Raw genomic sequence first — 23,082 nt, 5'->3', positions numbered from 1 at the left:
CTCTTGAAGCTTGATGAGATAGTGTAACAAGTGTAGGATGCAGCTAGGCTTTACCCCACCTCAACATTCGAAGAGCTGAAACAGTCCGCATGAGTCACTCTTTTGATTCCTGTCACCCTAAGAATTATCCTCAAGATTCAGCAAAAGGTGACAATACCTTTTGCTTCCTTTTCTTCTCCCCAGCTGGCTCTGAAATAATAACTATAACAGTTAGCATTTTTTGAGAGCTTGCTATGTGCCATGCACTGTGCTAAAGTATTGACATTCAACATCTCATTATATCCTCATAACTTCTGTGAGATAATCCCTAATTTTACTTAAAGGTAAACTGAGGCCAAGAGTGATTTAATTTGTTATGGACTGTCAAAGTTAAAAATTTGTTTTTATTGTATTTTGAGCATGGAAGGAGGAGCAAGAGAGAGAGAGAATAAATACAGGATCATATTTTTGAGAATTTGAAAAAAGATCTCAAGATCTATAGTCCATTTCTTCTAGTGGCCAGTGATTTTTTCTCCTGTCATGTATCTTTACCTTTGCTGCGCCTCTTCAAATAGTCTGAGTCTCAGATTTGAACATCAGAGTTTGGATAATTCAGAAAGACTGTGGCCAGTGTGCTAGAGCGCCAGATAGGTGTACTGTGGCAGCCAGACTTGAAGCCAACTCAGGTTCCTCCGTCTGGTGATTCTGAGTATGGGAATTTCAGAATCCAGAAATCAGTGAAGGAGCATTGAGACTGAGGGGGACTTTTCTTTGCTCCTGAAATTTGGGGGATTATGGCTGGATCACCGCTACTTTCTTGTGTTAAGACTTCTTAAAATAACCTTGAAATTCCAAGGCTACCTCTGTCAGTTTTACAAGTATCCCTGGAGGTGAGAATATTGTGGAAAGAATAAAAAAATAGCTTTGGAACCAGACAATGACCCTGAAGTTGGATTCCAGGTCCATCCTTTGCTAGCTGGGTGGTCTTCAACAAGCCCGCGTACCTCCCTGAGCCTTTCCGCCCTCATTTTCAAAAAGGAAGTAATAAGCAGACGTTCCTCACTCAGTTGGGAGGACTCAGTGAGATAAATATGTCAAGAATTTTGTACATAGCATTTCCTACCAAATTTTAATACATCCCATGCTCTATACTACCACCCATTGACTGTACTGACAGAAGATTAACTTTGTCTTAATTATGGTGTTCTTCCAATCCTTTTACCTTGGTATTTACTAAGTCTTTATAGTCAAAGGGACTTTTCTTAAAAGCCCTTAGATAATTTTTAATTCGTGGTTGTCAATGATACAGAAACTCCTCACTTCCCAAGCCTAAAAGCATCCTAAATAAGTCTAAAAGTAAAATTCCACTTGAAATAGGCCATGCCATTCTTGGGAGAAACCACATAACCCATGCCAAGTGGATGGAGGTGTCCTTATCAGGATCTGACTTCATGCTTTCCTTCCTTCAGTACTGTATTCTCTTTCCAAGGCAGCTGCCCAGGGGAGTGGATCAACAGACAGGGCATGGGTTATAGACCTGTCCGATATACTCAGTGGGAGTATAAAACTGTTTCATGTAGGAGGCACCGTGTTTTAAGGGAATAGGACACAAGATTGGAGATTAGAATTCTTGGGTTCTAGTCTCAGTTCTACCACCTACTACTAGCTTTGGAGCCTTGGGTAAATCACTTCCCTGTTGGGACGTCACTTTTGCCATAAGCATAATGTATGGGTAGAGTGAATAAGATTCCAGAATGTTCCATCTAGAAAGGCCTTAAAGAGTGTTGCAGAGACCAAAGACAGACTGGGTGACAACCCTCGTACAAAAAAGTTGGCTCTTGGTAACAACAGACATGACATTTCCAAAGTTCTGTGCATACTCCATGAAACCTTGGTGACACACTTGATGTTTAAAACGGTCTGTGCCAAATGCTAAGAGCTCATTTTTTTGACCCCATCACCACCTTTGTTTTTAATGAAATTCAGAGGACAGTTTTTGCTCATATAACCAGCTCCCAGAAAGTGCAACACAGCCTCAGCCAGAGTATAAATGGAGACTTGGTGGAAATCTGGGATGTATCAGGGCCAAGTCTTGGAGCTTTTTGAACAACGTGCTGTTTACAGCCTTGATGCGGCATCTGGGGAGAATCTGGATAGTTGCTCAGTTCTTCCAAAATGTCCAAGAGTTTGAATGAGTCTGGATACCGTGGCTTTTGGCAGTTGAAAAATGATTGCCTTACGTTACGTTTCTTCTCTGTGACACCTGCAGGCCTGACACAGAAGAAACTGGCAGGGGGTTAATATGTGACTAAACTCAGGCAAGCAGTTCAAGAACCCCTCCGCCCAGTGAAGGTGATACTTCTCTTGGTTGTGCCTCAAAGCCCAACAGATGTTACCATCCAACTTTAGTCCTCCTGAGACCTAAGAAAAAGGATTCCTGGGAGTTGGACTCCTGACTACAACCCCAGGCGATAGCCAAGGCTCAGGAGAGTGGAGTAGTTTTCCTGGGCTATTTTGTTCTCTTAGACCAGGACTTTAAAATGCAATTCAACTAACATTCACTCAGTGCTAACTCTGCTTTGGGGGAAGAAAAACAGCACTATTTTGCCTCATTCTGCTCTGTATATCCTCCGGGATCTTTCCTGAGTCATTATCAAAGATGACAAACCCCTACGTGTTCTTAACCAGTCTGCAGAGAGCCAAATCATTCTGTCTTCTTGCTGGAGTTTTGGACACAAGGGAAAGAAGTTTTGCCTGACACTGTTTGCACCCAAGGAATTATTTTTTTAAACTTAAATTGTTTCTTTCTATGTTATACAGTGGAATGAGTGTTTACCTTAAAGTCAGACAAATCTGAGTTCATATCAAAGCCCTGCCACTTGCTATCAGGTGACCTTGGCCAATGCACACTCTTAATTTTTAGACAGCCCTTTGGCCTCAGATCTCCGCTCTAGTCTTCTTCCTAGTGAATTGACTTAGTTTATATGTGAGTTAAGAATTCCTGCGTGGGTTTTCAGCTGTGGAAGAGCCACTCCGGTGTCCAGAGGAAGGAAAAGGAGGGCTTATACCCTGTCAAGTTTTAATGATTTCTTCAACTTTTCATGTATGTGTCCAGTTGTTGCTCTCCTTTAATCCTATGAAAAAGGTAGATAGAGGAATTTCTTCTGGGATGGAATTTGGGGAATGTGTTAGGCCCAAATTCTCTTTGGAAGTTCAGAGAAAGGACTTTGTGAACAATCAATAAATGTATTCATATATGCAAAGCACTTAGAGCTGTAACTGACACATAGTGGACATTGTGTCAGCAGGAGTTCACTATTAAAGACAGTTCTGAGCCTTGGCTTGAACTTGGAAAAAGTTGTTCCACCAAAGCCATGCTTTAGTCAGTCTTCTAGGTCAGCAAGCTGATACCACCATTTATGCCTTCTCCTGCTACTGCTGTCACTTTCCCTTTACAATGATTGCATGGGATACAGAGGAGTTAGTTTTGTATGCTATTCCACGTGGTATTTGGTCCCATCCTTCCCTAGAAGAAAGCTTCACACACTAGGAGTTTCACGTTCATTTAGGGTTAGATCTGTTTCTTCTCTCTTCAAAGGGTATATTGTTATTAATTTCTCAGAATATGCTCTGAATAAGTCTTTTCATGCATACTTAAGAAGTCAGTAGGGAACTGAGTAGGCTGAGTTTCTTTTCTGGGGTTCCTCTAACTGCTTTTTCATCTCTAAAAGTTTTCTCCTCATTAAAATTGGGCTGTCAAAAGTAAGTTCAGAGATCATGGGCCCATCATCTCTCTTTTCTCATCTCCTAAGGGAAACTATGGAGATTTTCCTGGGTTTTCTTTCTGAAGCCCAGTCACTAGTTATATCTGTACTTGGTAGTCCTGTTTTCAAAGAACTAATGATATCCCTTAATTTAATAAATACTTACTAAATTTTTGCTACATACCAGCAAAGTTCTAGGCACTAGGGATATACCTGCAAACAAAACAGAGGCCCTTATTTCATGGATCCTATATTTTACTGGGAATGATCATTTACTCTATTATTCTTCTCAAAGAGAATGGCAGTAACAAATTGGTTAAAGCTTATCATTTAAAAGAGATATGAAGTGTGGCCTTTGGAGGACCCACAGAATAGAGAGACAGATCAATGGAATCTTCCTACCACAGTAATTGCCAGCATTTCCACATTAAAGCTTGGCTCCAAGGTTTACATCTGTAGGCCAGCTTTGGGGAAGATGTTGCAATCCATGTTGACTGTAGGGTTATCCGGGCTATGTTTTAATTTTAGACAGGATATGCAGTATAAAGGGACCCCTCTGTGTTTCTAGACTTTTTGAGCATCTTCTCTGAGGCCTGCCTACTGGCACATTGGCAGAACTGATCTCAAAAGGCTCCCAAACAATGTCTCGGTCTACTTGGAGGAGACAAGGCCTGTAAACTCACCCTTTCCAGAGGGAATTAGCAGCTCTCATTACTAGCCCTAGGAGTTAGTGAGCCCATGTTGGGGGCTGGGTAGCTCCATGAAAAAGACCAGGCTCTGAGGAAAGATATTGGTTGATGAGAAATGAATACTTTGTATTACTGGAGGAGGGAAATGAAATAATTTAATCTGGAAGAGACCTTAAAGAATCATCAGGTGTCAAGTCCACAATTTTTGATTTGCATAGCACATAACCACATCATCCCTTATTGCTCCAATATCAACCTCCTTCCCTCCTCCACTTCCTTCACCCTCTTTTTTTTTTTTTTGTCATTTTTATCTTCACCTGAGGACATTTTTTCCATTGCTTTTAGAGAGAGAGAGGAAGGGAGAGAGAGAAACATCAATGTGAGAGAGAAACATTGATTGGTTGCCTCTCATTTACATCCAGACCAGGGATCGAGCCCGCAGCGTAGACATATGCTCTGACTGGGAATCGAACCTACAGCCTTTTGATTATGGAATGACACCCAATGAACTGAGCCATATCAGCTAGGACTCTATCCTCTTTCTTCATCTCCTCTCTCCCTCCCTCTTCCTCTAAGGAAACATGGGTTTAAATCCTTATTAGGCTTGCTCATAGTTAGAATACTTAACATTTTTCAAGTACTTAATGCATCCTAGACTAAGCTCTTTACATATATTTTCTCAATCAATCATCACAGCCCTTTGAGATAGATGGTATCATTATGCTCATTTTGCAACTAAGGTTTGGGAAATGCAAAGTCTGAGGCTCAAAAAGTTTCATAAGTACCTCACCCAAGATTGTGTAGCTAGTAAGTGGCAAAGCCTCAACGCAATTGATTCTGACTCAAAGCTGACTCTTTTTTAAAGTATAGTTAGTATGCAATCTTAGATTGGTTAAATTAGTTTCAGGTATACAATATAGTGATTTGACATTTATCTACCTTACAATGTCATCACCCAACTGAATTTAGTAATCATTTGCCACCATGTAGACTTAGCACAATATTATTTACTCTATTCCCCTCCCCTTTTCACCCATCACCCTACACTCTCCCTTCTGGTAACTACCCCTGTTTTCATAAGTCTGTTTTTGTTTTGCTGTTTTATTTTTTTAGATTCTCCATATAAGTGAAACTATACGGTGGTTGTCTTTCTCTGTCTGACTTATTACACTTAGCATGATACTCTCTAGATCCAGGCGTGTTGGCACAAATGGCAATACTTTACTCTTTTTTATTGCTGTGTAATATTCCATTGTGTGTGTGTGTGTGTGTGTGTGTGTGTGTATACCACATCCTTTTTATTCACTCATCTTTCAGTGGACACTTAGGTTTCTTTGATAGCTTGGCTATTGTAAATAATGATGCAATGAACACAGCATATGTGTTTTCAAATTAGTGTTTTTGTTTTCTTTGGATAAATTCCCATAAGTAGAATCACTAGATTGTATAATTAGTTCTATTTTTAGTTTGGTAACACATCTCCATAATGCTTTTCATAGGGCCTGCAACAGTCAGCATTCCCACCAACAGTGCACAAAGATTCCCTTTTCTTCACATCCTTGCCAGCACTTGTTTGTTGACTTGATAATAACCATTCTGTCTGCTGTGGGGTGGTATCTCACTGTGGTTTTGATTTGTATTTTCCTATTACTAGTGTTACTGAGCTTCTTTTTATATGTTTGTAGATCTTCTATATGCCTTCATTGGAGAAATGTCTTTTTATGTCCTCTGCCCATTTTTCAACTGGATCATTTACTTTTTGTTATTGAGTTGTATGGGTTTCTTATGTATTTTTTATATCAACACCTTATCAGATACCTTATTTGCAAATATATACTCTCCCATTCAGTAGGTTGTCTTTTTGTTTTGTTTAAGGTTTCCTTCACTGTGCACAAGCTTTTTAGTTTAATGAAGTCTTTTTTAAAATTATTTCTGCATTTGTTTCCTTTGCTTGAGGGGTTGTATCCAAAAAGATATTACTCAGACTGATCTCAAACAGTTTACTTCCTGTGGGTTTTTTTTCTTAAGAGTTTTATGGTTTCAGGCCTTACATTTAATTAAGTCCGTAACCCATTTTGCATTTATTTTTTATATGGTATGAGAGTGGTCCAGTTTCATAGCTAACTCGTTTAATCTCTATGTTATACTCTCTTTTCCTAATTTTAGTTGGAAAAGGAATAAGTGTGAAATCTTTTCAGCAGAAGAGTAGTAAAATTATATTTTGAGTTTAGAAAAGTCACTCTATCCATACTTTGGTAGACAGATTAAAGGAAGGAGTGACAGGAGGTGCAGAGAACAGTTAAGAGACTCCTGTATTAATGTTAGAGAGACATGAGGAGATTCTGAACTGAGGCAGGAGTAGTGAACAGAGCTGGTAGACTAGAGAGATATTAAGGATATATAATTGATCAGACTTGTTTACTAATGGCTGTGTGATGTGAGAGAGATGGCGGATGCTTGGATAATAATTTCCATATTTCTGCCTTGGACAATAGCATTGCTTTAAGTAATAATCAGCTATAAGAAAAGAATTAAGTGTGTTTAGTTTTAGAAATGCTGAGTTATCACCACACCCCACCCCTACCCATACAATGTAACTCGATTACAGTTTTCACTGGATTCTCACTGCACCCTTGGAGGTGGGTGATGCTCAGAGATGGGAGGTGACTTGACTAAGGTTTCCCAGGCAGTAAGTGGCAAATCCAGTGCTGATGGTGGAGTTTTTGTCTGTATTATTTCCTCCACACTGAGAAATGCCAGGTCCTGTGCCTCCAGCTTGCAGAGGTACTTCTAAACACTGGCTTAGACGCTAGAGGGATTAAGACAATGTCCCAGTTCCTTTAGTCACTTTAAAATCGCTATGGCAGACTCTAGATGTAACCCTAGTGGGCATGAAGTAGTAGTTAGCATTAGGGAGACAAAAACTTGATCTTTTTCATTCTTTCCTGCAAATATTCCCCCTTTGCAGATCTATTCAGGTCCACCTGAGGAGAGTGCCGCACCCCCAGTGCCTCCACCTCGAGTGACAGCAAGAAGGCACAAACCAATCACGATTTCGAAGCGCTTGCTGCGGGAAAGGACTGTTTTCTATCCTTTTCCCCTGGATGGAAGTGAAGGTCAGTAGTAAAGTTCACCTTAAGAAAACAGTGATCTCGGCCCTGGCTGCTGTGGCTCAGTGGATTGAGCGTTGGCCTGTGATCCAGGTGTCGCTGGTTCGATTCCCAGTCAGGGCACATGCCTGGGTTGCGGGTCGGGTCCCCAGTTGGGGGCACATGAGAGGCAACCACACATTGATGCTTCTCTCCCTTTCTCACTCCCTTCCTCTGTTTCTAAAGATAAATAAATAAACAACCAAACAAATAAATAAATTAAAAAGAAAAAGAAGACAGTGATCAGACACAAAGAGGGCAGAAGTGGAGGGGTGGCCATTTTTCTCCATGCAAAGATAAGACTTTTTTTTTTTTTTTTGTCTCCTGGGCCATACAAAGCAAGGTTTTAAAATTTGGGGCCCAGAGAGCAAAGGAGTCCTTTGGCAGTGGATAGGACAAGGATAAACTGGTAACGCTAGTTACCATGATCCTTTAGGGGGCCACTGGAAGATCCAAGGTGTTCTTAGGTCTGTACCTCAGTACATTGAAATGGGTGAGAATGTAAGTTCTTCGGGAAGGAGGGAAAATCCAGACAACTGTAACAACGTTATCAATTAAATATAGTACTTAAAAAACAATTACAGCAACAACAAGGGAAAAGAAATGGGTGAGCAGTGTGCTTTCTGAAAGTTCTAGATTTTAATTTCAAATGCAGATGACACGGAAGAGTAATGTCAGTAAAAATGGCTGAATAGTGGTTTCCAGAGCATGTCCCCTCACAGTAACAACAATTTGAGAAACCATCCATGCATCAAGATACCTTCATGAGAGCTATGGTAGGTAGCCAGCCGAGAGATTTTAGCTCCTTGGGTGGAGCACAAAAATAATAAAAGGTTCATTGCATATGGTAGGGAGAACGTATTTTTTAATTTTTAGTTTTTGATTTTAGAGAGAGGGGAAGGGAGGGAGAAAGAGAGGGAGAGGAACATCAATGTGAGAGAGAAACATCGACTGCTGTCCTTCTCTATGTGCCCCAAACTGGAATCGAACCCTCAACACAGGCATGTGCCCTAACTGGTGGACATTTTTACACTACCCGTGTCACTCCTCTCCCAACTTCTGAGCACCTAAGTATGTAAAGCAAATATTGTAGTAACAGAAATGAACGGAGAAATAGACAGCAATAAAATAAGAATAGTGGACTTCAGTACCTCAGTTTCAACAATGCATAGATCATCCACACAGAAAATCAGTAAGGAAACAGTTCACTTTAACAATATTAAACCAATTTAAGCTGACACACGTATATGAGGTCTGCCTGGAAAAAATCCAGCCATTGTTAATATAATGAGAATGGTTTGCGTGACATCGATGTAACCTGGCAGCCAAGGAGAGTGGACTGGAGTGCACATGCGTGAACAATGACGACTTCACTGTACTAGTCAGTGGGGGCGGTAGACACCATAGAGTGAGCATGTGTGCTGTGTGGCCATTGCATTCAAAATGACTGAGCAAGGAGAGCAATGAATCTGCATCAGATTTTGCATGAAGCTTGAGCATTCTTCTGCTGAAACTATTCACATGATTCAGAAGACTGCAGTTATGGGCACCTGTTGATTGGCAGCTTCCTCAGAGTTTTTTGGTGAAACATCAAATCACTCAAGTGAACAACAATAAGAAGTAAATAAAATAAAAAATTTTGCGTTCCCCTCCAAAAAAATCACCCAGGTGATTCCGTGCCTGCTACAGCCCAGATTTGGCGCCCTGTGACTTCTGGCTTTTCCCAAAACTGAAATGACCTGTGAAAGGGAAGAGATTACAGACCATTAATGAGATTCAGGAAAATACGATGGGGCAGCTGATGCTGATTGGGAGAACTGTGTGAGGTCCCAAGGTGCCTACTTCGAAGGGGTCTGAGGGCAATGTTTCTTGTATCTTGTGTCTTATTCAATAAATGCCTCTCTTTCATATTACGTGGCTGGATACCTTCTGTACAGACCTCATACATAACATTCCATTTAACAGCAGCATTCTACATACTTTTTTCAAGCACACTGAGAAAATTCTCCAGGATAGATCATATGTTGGGCCACAAAACAAATCTTAACAAACTCAAGAAGACTGAAATCTTACCAAATATCTTTTCTGACCACAGTGGTATGAATTCAGAAATGAATAACTGGAGAAAAATAGGAACATTCACAAATATGTGGAAATTAAATATCATACTCCTGAAAAAGCCAGCGGGTCGAAGAAGAAATCAAATTGAGAATCAAAAAACTGTCATGAGAAAAAATGGTAATGCAAAATACTAAAACTTAAGGGGTGCAACAGAAGTTCCAAGAGGAAATTTTATTGTGACAAAAGCCTAAGCAAGAAAAAGCGAGACCACAAATTAATAATCTAACTTTAAATCTCAAGAAACTAGAAAAAAGAACAAACTAAGGCCAAAGTTAGCAGAAGGAAGGGGGAAAATATCAGATTGTAAATAAAAGAAATAGAGTTCAGGAAAGCAACAGAAAACATCAAAGAAGTTAAGTTTTTTAAACGATAAATAAAATTGACATTTATTTAGAATAAGTAAAAAGAGAAAACTCATAAGTAATGTTATAAATGAAAGAGGAGACATTACAACTGATATTACAAAAATAGAATCATAGACACCTGTGAATAGTTATATACCAACAAATTGGATAGTTCAGAAGAAATGGATAAAGTCCTAGAAACATACAACCTACCAAGACTGAATCATGAAGAAATAGAAAATCTCAAAAGACCAATAACAGTAAGGAGATTGAGTCAGAAATTAAAAACCCAACAATGGAAAGTCTCACAATCTGATGTCTTTTTCAACTGAAGAAATCTACTAAACATTTAATGATTAATTAATACGAATTCTTCTCAGACTCTTCTAAAAAATTTAAGAGGAGGGAAACAGGCCAGACTCATTTTATTAGGTCAGCATTACCTTGGTACCAAAGCCAGACAAGGATAATATAAGAAAAGAAAACTACAGGCCAATATCCCTGATGAACACAGATGAAAAAATCCTCAACATAATGCCAGAAACTGAATTGATCAATAGATTAGAATGAATTTATTCCTTGATCAAATGGGATTTATTCCAGGGATACATACAAGGATGGTTCAGCATAAAACTATAAATGTGACAGTGATAGAGTGACAGCTAAAAATCATATTGATCACTTAAGTAGATACAGGAAAAACATTTGATGAATTTTAATATCCTTTCATGATAACAATTCTCAACAAATTAGGCATATAAGAAATTGTACTTCAACAATAAATGCAATGGACAATAAGCCCACAGCTAACTGAAAACATTTCTTCTAAGATCAGCAACAAAGATGTCTATTATCTCTGTTTATTTTTAACATAGTATTTGAATGTGCTTAACCAGAGAAATTAGACAACAAAAAGAAATAAAAGGCATTCAAATCAGAATGGAAGAAGTATAATTGTCTCTGTTTACAGATGATATAATCTTATATATAGAAAACTCGATAGACTCCACTAAAAGACTGTTAGAACTAATCAGTGAATTCAGTAAAGTGCAGGACACAATATAACGTACAAAATTTGGTTGCTTTTCTATATGCTAACAATGAATTATACAAAATGAAATTAGTAAAATAATCCCATTTACAACATCATGAAAAAAATACTTAGGAGTTAATTTAACCAAGGAGTTCAAGACCTGTGTACTGCAAATTATAAGACATTGATGAAAGAAATTGAAGAAGGCATAAATAAAGGGAAAGATATTCTGTGTTCATATAGTGGAAGAATGAATTGTTAAAATGTCCATACTACCCAGCGCTATCTACAGATTCTTTGCAATTCCTGTAAAAATTCCAATGTCTTTTCTCTTAGAAATAAAAAAAATTCTAAAATTAATATGGTACCACAAGTGACCACAAATAGCCAAAGCAATCTTGAGAAAGAAGAACCAAGTTGGAGGCATCACACTTTCTGATATCAAAGTATAGTACGAAGATGTAGTAATCAAAACAGTATCAGACTGGCATGAAAGAGTGTCTAGCAGGGTGTAAATGGTGATGAAATAAAAACCAAAATGGTGAGGAAAAAATAGACATTTAGACCAGTGAAACAGAATAATGAAGCCAGAAATAAATCCACACATTTATGGTCCATTGATCTTCAACAAAGTTTAAATACACAATGGGAAAAGTATAGTCTCTTCAGTACATGGTGTTGGGAAAACTGGGTATCCACATGCAAAAGAAAAAAAAAAAATTGGACTGTTATCTCATACCATACCCAAAATTCAACTCAAAATGTGTTAGACTTAGATGTAAGACCTATCACTGTAAAACTACTAAAATAAAACATAGGGGAAAAGCTCCTTGAAACTGGTCTGGGCAGTTATTTAAATATCACATTTTTAAAAATCTGTTCCTCCGATGACAGACAGTTATGTTGGTTCCATGACTTGTTATCTTTTGAATTATAGACATCCTAAGTGGATGTGAATCTATACTCACTTAGTTCCTCATCACTTCCCATGTGAGGTAGATATATTTAGATCCATTTTATAGTGAAGGCAGTGGAGGCTTAGAGAGGATGAGTAGTTTGCCCAATTCTTACAGCTGCTAAATGACAGAGTTACAGTTCGCACTCACCTGATTCCGGAGCCCATTTGTGTACTTCCTCTCCCCTATCTAAACACTGTTCTGAGAAGGAACCAATTCTACTCACCTCTAATTACCATGGTTCTTTCCCAGTGACAGTTCATTATTTTTCCCCTAAACGTTTTATTCCACTTGTATATACAGTATTCCACCATCATCATGGACTCCTTCATATCCCCATATATGAGCTCTGTCCATCCACCCCCTTAACATCTGTTGAATCTCTCTTTGCTGCTGCTCTGGTTTAGATCCTTCTCATCAGCAGTCCCCTATCTGCTCTTCCTACCTCTGATTTCTCTAACCCACTCTTTTTTTCATAATCAACCTAAAGGGATATTCTGAAAACACATGTAATAATGCCATTTCCATGCAAAGGAGTTAAGGTCCTCTGCACCCCAATGATAAAGTTCATATTCTTGAACATGGCATTTAATGCCCTTCAGGATGTAACCCCAGCCCACCTGAAAAACCTCATCTCCAGCTACCCACGCTTTTCATCTAAAAGTGGCTTCAGTGATCAGGCCACACTAAACTTTGGATTTTACATTTTCTTAGACAAACCATGATCTTTCACTCCTCCAAGCTGTTCTGTCTGAAATCTCTTTTTCCCTTCTGTCCTCCTATTGTAGTCCTTGAAATAGCGGCTCAGATGTGAGCCCTTTTACAAGGCCTTCCACAGCCTGTCAGACAGAATTAGCACTGTCCTCCTCATGGCACTTATTTTCATGATTCTGCTTGTATGATAATAGTTGATTTATTTCTCTTGCTGGACTAGTGTGCAGCCTCCCAACATTCCTCCCTACCACTTACCCGCACGTAGAACAGAGGCCCCCGCTTGGCCACTCGCCTAGTTGTGAGGCCTCCCTGATAAAGATTTATTCCCAGTTATCTGCAGTTTCTGAAGCTCATCTCTGTGTTTTCCTTTGGAAACAGATGTCTGTTTAGGAAAAATGGATGATGTTGAACTCTTATTATTGGAAGGAGTGATGAACTCTCTCCTCAGAAAGAGTGTGGACTCTGGAAACAGACTTCAAGCTTTAAAAACTAGTTCTGCCACACTGGTTTTGTAACATTAAACCTCTTGGTGCCTTGGATTCCTTATCTGTAAAGTGGGACTAATAAAAGAGGTGACTTACTACTTTATAGACTAGTATTGAAGATTACATGAGATAATCCATGTATAGTGTTTAGACCAGGACCTGGAACAGAGAAAGTACTCAAATAATGGTATCTGTTATCATTACCATTATTATCACTGTCACTATCATTATCATTGCCACTTTATTGTTAATAAGCAACATATTGCAGAAAGTGGGAATTGTTAACCCTGAGCAGAACAGCCTAGTTCCAGAGTCCCCATTGCTGCTGTCATTCTGTCCCCTATTTCTGTGAGCTAGGAAAAGATCCTTTCCCATGTGGAAAGTAGTGGCCGCTCTGACACTGTGTACTGTCAGGACCTGGAGGGGATGGCTAATCCCTGTCGTATCCCCGAAAGGAGAGCAGGGATAGAATTTTCTAGGGTCTCTGCACAAGAATATGAAAGTATTCAGATGTAACCGTGTAACTGAGATGTTGAGCCCAAAGCATGTGGGAGAAGGAATTCCTGTCACTGTTCACTTCATTGGTTTGAGGGTAAATGTGCTTGCAGTCCCTCCTAAGTGCTAGAAGTTTAAAGGTGGCCTCTGCCACAAGGCATGGCCTGGAAGCACGTGATCTAGTTACACAGCACTCCTGTGTTTATGTCCTTATGTTATTTGTGAGCCTTTGGTAATGTTCTTGTCTGACTGCTCCGGTCTGATATCAACTGTGTTAGGGTTAAGAAAAGCAGGGCCACATATCTACCCTGGGACCAGGGCAAGGAAAGTGTAAAGGAACTCCTCTTGGCCCCAACCCGTCTGTCGATGGTAGCAATGATTGGAGAGAGGTTCCCAGGGGGAAGAAAACTCTGTCGGGAAACATCTTTGCAGCAAGACTTAGTCCTTCCTTGCTACATGGGAACTTTTGCCTTGCTGCCCCACTTAGACTATAAGGGTATAAATAATAACTAACAATTATTGAGTGTTTATTATGTATCAGGGACTGATAAAAGTATACCCCGCCACAATCTTGATAGGTAGATACTGTTATCATTCCCATGTCACTGTGGAGAAAATCTGAGGTACAGAGAGGTTATGAACTTGGCCAAGATCCTACAGTCGGTAAGAAGCAGAACTAAGAATCAGACCTGGGCACCTATCTGCGGAGCCTGTCTTTCTTTTTAACATTTTATGATTGAGAATTTCATGCATAAACATAAGTTGAAAAAGAAAATAACATTCTTCCCATGTACCTATTACCCAGCTTTGACATTTACCACCATTCTCCCAGTTGTTTTCCATGTATACCCCTACCTGCTGCCTCAACCCAAACATCATGCCACTTCACCCATAAATGTTTCAGTATGTAGCTCTGAAAGATTAGCATTCTTTGTAACCAAAGTCATAGTACTATCATCATACCTAAAAGAAAAGGGAAAAAAAAAAAAAAAACTAACAGTAATTCCTTAAGATCACTACCTATCTAATTAGGGTTCAAATTCTCATTTTCTCATATTTCATGTTTTAAAAAATCAGGATCCAAGTAAGATGCAGGCATTACAGTTGGTTTACATGTCTTTTGGGTCTTATTTATCTCAGCAGAACCTCTGTTCTTAACCACTACACTCTGATCTGGGTTTTCTATTCCGAAGGAAGGCAATAGCCTCCTTACAGAATGAGTTCTCAACCAGGGATTCATTAACAGTTTCAGGGGACTGCATTAATTTTTGAGAACTAGTTTAAAAAATTTTTTGCATTTGCTTTTGTAGGTTAATTCTTTTGTAGGGGGAGTATCTCTGCCTCTCATTACGGTCTCAACTCTTTAAGTCAGTTAAGCCCACAGAAACCGAAAAGCATGCACTATTGTTACAGGGAACAAAAGCTAGAAGAACACAAAATGGCTACTTGGTTTCTTCTTTAATGAGGATGAGGAAAGAAGTGAAATTCTGTTAACTTTTTTAGCTTGAAATTTGAGATAGCTTTACAAATGACTTTTGAAGGCAATATAAATAGTTAAGGAGTAACGGATGTCTTTTCAAAAAATGAATAGAATACACGATTGGGGACACTTAACTTTCTTTTGAATTGTGTATACCTTTTAATAAAGCATGTTGGTATATCGTGGTGGAAATCATATTTAGATCTTGGATTGAATCCCCTATTTGATATGATGTGTGACCCTCTTATGAAGTGGGGTATGTACAGATTGATTTTGTGGGGTATTGTTGATTTTATCCACAATCATAGCTCCTTTGAAAATGTGTACAATTTTTCAATACCACGTATGCATGTGTGAAACAAAAATGATAAAGGTTATCATTAATTTTCCCTTTTTGCACTGTCTTTTCCTAGATGAAATCCAACATCAAACACCCAATGGTACTATCACCAACAGTATAGAACCCCCCAAACTGCCACAATATCCCAACCTGTCTCTTCAGAAGAGTGGGGAAGCTGATCCTGGGAGGAAGTCCCCAAGCAAGCTTGTTTCAGATGGCAAACTGGATTCCTGTCCTGAGGTAGACGTTGGGAAATTGGTGTCTAGGCTGCAGGACGGAGGGACCAAGGCCATGCCAAAGGCCACCAATGGACCTATTATGCCAGGCTCTGGGCCCACCAAGGCGCCCTCTTTCAACATAAAGAGACCAGCTCCTCGGCCACTGCCTCATCATAAGGAAGGTAAGTGCTGGCAAATCCAGTGGGAACCAGAACTGAACCCAATTACTTCACACCTTGACATCTCTCTGAAGTGAGAGATATTTAAGTAGAAATCTGTTCCATTTTACTACCACTAATATTGGAATGGTAGATGAGAACATAAGAACTACTCATGCCCTGGCTGATGTGGCTCAGTGGATTGGGCACTGGACTGTGAACCAAAGGGTTGCTCATTGAATTCCCAGTCAGGGCACATGCCTGGGTTTGAGGGCCAGGTCCCCATTTGGGGGTGTGCGAGAGGCAATCAATGTAGGTTTCTCTCATTCGTCAATGTTTCTCTCCCTCTCTCCCTTCCTCTCCCCGAATCTAAAAATAAATAAATAAAATCTTAAAAAAACAAAACAAAACACATTTACAATGATTATCAGAATGTAAGCTCCAGGAGGACAAGAATTTTCAGCCTGTTTACTTTACCCCTATATCCCAAGTGTTTAGAATAATGCCTGTCACATAGTGAGCAGTCATTATTTTTGGATTAAATTAATAATAATGTTACTATTTTTTAATATTATTGCTACTCTTGCCATTTATTAACTATCTTCTACATGCCTGGCACTATACTGGGAACTGATATGCCATTTTGGATCCTCAGAACCTTACAGTGAAGAAAGTATTATTGTTGTGTTTTTTTTTTCTACTAACAGTTTTAAGCTCCTAGTGGTAAGTGACTTGTCAAAAGCTACTAACTGGCAGAGCTGCGTTCTAAAACTCACCAAGTCTGGTAGGAACCAAAACCTATGTTTTCTTTTCAGTAAGGTACAACTACCACCTTACCTTATTTATAAGAAGCTTTGAATCTGTGAACTATCATTTTCTTTTTTTAAACTATATTTTATTGATTATGTTGTTACAGTAGTTCCAGTTTTTTCCCCTTTGCTCCCCTCTGCCCAGTAACCCCTTTCCCTCCAGAAATCCCACCCGCCTTAGTTCATGCCCATGGGTCGTGCATAGAAGTTCTTGGCTTCACCCTTTCGCATATTTTTCTTAACTCTCCCCTGTCTGTTTTGTACCAACCAATTATGCTTCTTTATCCCTGCACCATTTCCCCATTTATCCCCCTTCCCCCTCCCAGCTGATAACCCTCCAAATGATCCCCATACCTGGGATTCTGTTCCTATTCTGGTTTGCTTAGTTGGATTTTGTTTTTATTTTTTAGATTCAGTTGTTGATAGTTGTATTTGTTGTCATTTTAATGTTCATAATTTTGATCTTCTTTTTCTTAAGTAAGTCCCTTTGACATTTCATATAATATAGCTTGGTGATAATGAACTCCTTTAGCTTTACTTTGTCTGGGAAGCACTTCATCTGCCCTTCCATTCTAAATGATAGCTTTGCTGAATAAAGTAATCTAGCTTGTAGGTCCTTGCTTTTCATCATTTTGAATACTTCTTGCCAGTCCCTTCTTGCCTTCAAAGTTTCTTTTGAGAAATCAGCTGACAGTCTTATGAGAACTACTTTGTAGGTAACTCTCTTTTTTCTTGCTGCTTTTAAGATGTTCTCTTTATCTGTAACCATTGACATTTGAATTATAATGTGTATTGGTGTGGTCCTCTTTGAGTCTAGCTTGTTTGGGACTCTCTGTGCTTCCTGGACTTGTATTTTATTTCCTTTGCCAAATTTGGGAAGTTTTCCTTCATTATTTTTTCTCATGAGTTTTCAATTTCTTGCTCTTCCTCTTCTGGCACCCCTGTGATTCAGATGTTGGCGCATTTAAAGTTGTCCCAGAGGTTCCTAAGCCTCTCCTCATTTTTTACAATTCTTGTTTCTTCATTCTGTACTGGTTGTTTATTTCTTCCTTATGTTCCAAATCATTGATTTGAACCCCAGTTTCCTTCCCTTCACCATTGGTTTCATGTGGATTTTCCTTTGTTTCACTTAGCATGGCCTTCATTTCTTCCCTTATGCATTTGCCATACTCAAACACATATGTCAAGTCTGTGAGCATCTTTATCACTAGTGCTTTGAACTCTACATCTGTTAGGTTGGCTATCTCCTCGTCACTTAGTTCTCCCACTGGAACCTTGATGTGCTCCCTCTTTTGGGCCATACTTTTCTGTCTCCTCAACTTGACAGACCCTCGTGTTTGCCCCTCTGTCATAGGTAGAGCTGTTGCACCTGTTACATTATAAGGGGCAACACATTTCACCATGTTGTGGCGCTGTATGTGGGGCAGGAATCTGAGAGGGAACAATGCTGCTTGCTCAGCACTTGCCTTTTTTTCCAGGCACTTATCCCACTTCCTGTATGGGACTGGCACCTGTCTAGTTGTTGCCCTGGTTCTGGTTCCCAGAGTGGGTGGGTCTGTGGATGTTCTAGGACCATGGGTCCCTCTAAACAAGCAGACCCTTCTGAGAGACTGGCAGTTTTTTCCTTCACCCCAACTTCTACTGGTTTTCACAGTCAGAAGCAATGAGGCTTTCTTTTCCCTGGTGCTGGGATTGTGAGCTATGCAGTCTGGTCTGGTGCTGGTGTCCCTTCCTACTTTTTTAAATATGTGACTGTGCTTTCTGCTGGCCGGCCATAGCCATTGCTGCCACCACCACACCATGTCCTCTCCACACCCCTCCTACCTGTCTGGATGAGTATTTCTTCTTTATATCTTTGTTTGTTGGACTTCCATGCAGTTTGATTTTCTGGAACTTCTGGTTTTGAGGTAGTTGTATTCCTGCTTAGTTGTAGAGGGAGATGCAGCATGTCTGTCTATGCCTCCATCTTGGCCGGAAGTCTGATCCTATTGTTTTCTTATTCTCACTCTCCAGTTTTGTATAAATAGGGACAAAGGGGCAGAGCTTCTGCAAAACTCTGAACCTTTTAAATTACAAATTCAGGATGTAGCTGGCTTTCTGAGAGTTTAATGGGCTACTACATTGGAGACTCATGTAGGGAGGTTGGGGCTAATATGGTGAGAATTGGCGGGAAGTATACATCTATGAAGATAGGATGGTATAATGGGAATAAGTATGGGCTTTGATATCCCATAGACTTAGATCCAAACCCTGATTCTTTTTACTTTCTAGCTAGATAACCTTCTAAAAGTGTGCCTTATGTTTAATATCCTGACCTGTTCCAAAAATGATTTAAGCCATTTCATAATATAAACAAATACAAAAACTTAAAGCAGTAAGAATGATTTATTCAATAAACAAATATTTATTGAGTACTTCCTGTGTGCCTGGCCCTGTTCTCTCTGTTGAGGATGTCAGAATGAATAAGGCAGACCGGGTCCCTGCCTGCTTGAGGCCTTTTATCATGGCTTAGCTAACCATGGCCTTAAATGGTTGAAAAAACTCAAAAGAAAAATAACGTCATGACACATGAGAATTATGTGAAATGCAAACTTCCATGTCCAAGGACACATGCCCCCTCATTTACATATTGCCTGGAGCTGCTTTTGCACTGCGATAGCAGAACTGAGTACTGGCAACAGAGACTTTGTGGCCTTCAAAGCCTAAAATATCACCTCTCTGAAACTTTACAGAAAAAGTGTGTGGACCTCAGCCTTAGGTTATAGCGTCCAGGTAAGAAAAGTTGAGGCCGAGAGCGGAAAATGGTGTAATAGCAGGAAGATGGAAGGAGTGGAGTTAGTACGCAAAGTGCTTGCCATGAAGCCATATACACTTGCGGGAACATTTGGCTCCAAACTTTCTAGAGAAAACAAAAAGGAAAAAAAAAACAAAACAAAAACGCAGTGGTTATCTAATTCCAAGTTTTTAAGGTAACAACAACAAGCCGGTTGTTCAAGTAAAGCACAGCTCTTCTGCTTTTGAGACCAGAGAATGTTTCTGAGCAGCATTTTCTCCCATAGGCTGTCGCATCTAACAGTCGCGGTATGAGTGGGTGACATTGTCTTAGGGCCCAGCTCAGTAACAGCTCTTCAATGGGGGTCCCTTAAGATTTTCCCTCAGTAACTGACTGCATCCATTCTGTGGCTCAATCCACTGATGCATCTGTATGATTATAGGGAGGCTAGTGAACCCCTTTTCACCTTGATTTCCATGCCTATAAATGGGAGAAACAGCTTATGCCACAGAATTATTGCTAGGGTTAAAAATGAATAGCAAAAAAAAAAAAAAAAAGAAATATCTGACATAAATCAATATTCAAAATATGCTATGATGGACTTGCCTCCCCCCTGCCCTTCCCCTGGGTAAAATTTGCTTCTTCTGGGAAGCAGCCAAGGAAGGCCAGACTTCTATGTTCACATCTGCTTCAATTTATGTCATATATTGACCTTCACATCAATCTGGTAGAAAGTTGTGTAACTTTGCTTGTGTGCATCACAGTAAAGTTCATCTTGCCTGTCGCCAAGCCTTAAGGCCAGCCAGATCCTATGAACTCAGCACACACAGTAACTTAGCCCTCCCTATCAGTTCCTCCTAAAGTGTCTTCTGCTGCAAAGTTAAATCCCGTGGCATTCCGTTGTCCCCCTGCCTCCGCAGTCGCGCTCCACAGAGCTGGTAGCCGCTGCTCTGATCTAATGGTTTCAGCTAATGTAAGTACTGATTGGACTGTCCAGGGTCAGCCAGACTATAGAAATTTCTTCCACAGCATTACGTGGCTTTGCTTTCTGCCGCAAATTAGTTAGCGACAGGTTAGTGCGATGCAGCTTTTGTCAAACCCACATGCCTCCAGCCTTGGCCACAGAAAGCATGACTGGAGGTAGTAGTTCTGACCTTGGTGGGAAATGAATCAAACCTTGCCCCACTCCCACCTCCTACTTCTCCCCTTCCTCCCATTTTGGCTGCCCCTCCAGTGAGAGATTCCAGGCATGAGGACAAGTATCAATCAAACCAAAGCCACACAAAGCTCTGACTCTAAGCTATGTTCCAGGTGCTGGCCAGCAGCTTGAATGGCAGTGTCAGAGGGAGGGAGCTGTCACTTAGGCAGACCCACTCTACACCTTGCAGTTGTCACTCACTGTCACCTTTGTTGTTCAGAGATAATTTTGTCTGTTGTCCTGAAGGTCAAGTGCACAGACCTCATTCCTTGAGTGATCCAGCTATGCCACTGCCCAGTCTTTCACCTTCACCCCTTGCATTCATCCAATACTTCAGTGGACTTGATAGTGTCTGACTTTGTTCATAACAATTAGAAACAGCAAAAGCAAGGTGCGTGTTAAATTGCTTTGTTCTGTGGAAGTCAACTCTACAATAAGATCAATGTTGTTTGCTGGTGTAACTTTGTCAGGGGCCCCTTTCTCTTCCAGATATGAGACTGGATACTTTACTTTCTCTTCTTCTGTTGTGTGTGGTCATTGTGATAGGGCTATGAGATGGGTTTTAGTCTCCCCATTTCATAGATGGAGAAACACAAGCTCGGCGATCAGAAATAAATTGCCTAGCCACCCAGACTGTAAGATGTACACACAGGGCTTGAATCTAGACTTCTTGGGTACCACATTCTTACTTCTTAAGTGGTTTTAGCTACCTTCCCCTTCATGTTTTCTAACTCAAAGAACATGTATGAATGACTCATGGACATGGACAGCAGTGTGGGGATTGACTGTGGGAGGGGGGTGGTCTAGAGGAGGAGGGCAGAGGGGGAAAATTGGGACAACTGTAACAGAATAACAGTAAAAAATTAAAATAATAATAATAATAATAATAATAATAATAATAATAATAATGATAATCCCTCCCAAAAATGAACCATTCATTTGGGGGAAGCAAAATTCTCCGAGCCCAATTTCCTCCCTTCCTTTGAGGTTATTGTCTGTTACCAAGCCTGGCTTTGGGAAGGGCATTTGTGTAGCTTCTACAAAGAGACTTCAGGCTTTCCTTTGGGGAAAGGGGAGACATATACTTGCATATATTTATTCATTTATTCAGACATAGTGCTATGCAATGGGAGACACAGACATGAAAGGCCATGGTTCCTGTTTCCCAGAGGTTCATGGTGAGGCTGGCATGTATGCAGTCAGTCCCAGTCCAGTGTGCTCCCTGTACTAGTGGGGGGTGAGAATAAATTCCAGCAGGAACAGAGGACAAGGAGGCCTTTACTCTCTGATGTTCTGAGATGGATGTGGGGAATACATCCACACTGGGACCCTGTGCTATATGGGCTTGTGGGGGGGGCGCTCCTTATCTCTTTTCGTCTGTCTTATGGGAGAGAAAAGACTGCATTGTCACGGTGCGCTCTTGGGCTTGCAGAAGTAGTGCTTGTTAGGCCATGCTCTGTCCCCGAACCATCGGTTCTCCACTGGGGTGTCTAATGTTATGCCTGGCATTTACATCTGCTCTCAAAGTATTCGGAACAGACTTGCTCTGCAGTGATGGGCTGTGCTGGCCGTTATCCAGATTTTCTTGTTTGGATTCATTACGCTATAAAAATCTACTGTGTTTGGTTTTTATTCTCTGCCTTTCCTGGATCTTAACTCCAGATTGATCCAAAAGGGCAGTTAGTGGCTGAAGAAGGTAAGAGGCCTTTTTTAGGTGAGTATGGGGCAGAATTATAGACAGAAAGATATCATTCGAGAAGACTGGGGGAGTCCACATGAAGAAACAATATTGCCTTACTCCGTGTCCTCAGGTTGGGTAGAGATGGCTATAAGGAAAGGCGGAAGAAAGTTGCTTAAGGTTGAAGACTAATAGCCATGACGTCAACGAATGCTAAGACCCTTTGATTGGAGTCATTTAACAGAGTGGGGAAGGAGGTAACAGAACAGGTTGGGCTGGAGAGGGAGGTCAAACTGGTAGTAAAAGTGAGGTTGTGGACCAATGCTAAAAGGAAATGAAGAGGAAATACAGTTTGGTTGAAAGACCATAGACTCAAAGGCTTCGTGGAGTCTTGCATGTGACTTGGGTTCTAGGGACAAGCCACAATCTCTCTGAGCCCTAGTTTTCTTGTCTGTAAAATGAATATAATAATTGTTCCCACAGGGCTGCTGTAGCAATGAAACATCCAAATGCTCGGCACATGGTGTGTACTCAGTAAAACGGCAGCAGTTTTGCTTTTATAGGAGTCTAATTACTAACTACATCATCCTAGTTAGGCGAATTTCACTTCCTGGAGCCAGTTTTCTCAACTGTAAGTGGGGCCCAGGCCTACATTGCAAGCAGGCTTTTTATGAGGTTTAACTATAAATTAGGTATAGA

General features: G+C 40.3%; 1 protein-coding gene across 1 annotated transcript in view; it reads left to right on the top strand.

Annotated features, from left to right (window-relative positions):
- The window catches only part of OPHN1 (oligophrenin 1), a 237,036-nt gene that overhangs the window by 201,079 nt on the left and 12,875 nt on the right, over nucleotides 1-23,082 (top strand). The window contains exons 20-21 of the mRNA XM_090264307.1: nucleotides 7,401-7,548; nucleotides 15,623-15,949. Coding sequence (XP_090120433.1) covers nucleotides 7,401-7,548; nucleotides 15,623-15,949 — 475 coding nt within the window. The remainder of the gene's footprint in view (nucleotides 1-7,400; nucleotides 7,549-15,622; nucleotides 15,950-23,082) is intronic.

This window comes from Furipterus horrens, unplaced genomic scaffold, assembly GCF_987537825.1.
Source record: "Furipterus horrens unplaced genomic scaffold, mFurHor1.1.pri manual_scaffold_17, whole genome shotgun sequence".
In the NCBI taxonomy this organism is placed as follows: Eukaryota; Metazoa; Chordata; class Mammalia; order Chiroptera; family Furipteridae; genus Furipterus; species Furipterus horrens.
This window is presented reverse-complemented; position numbering and strand designations above follow the sequence as displayed.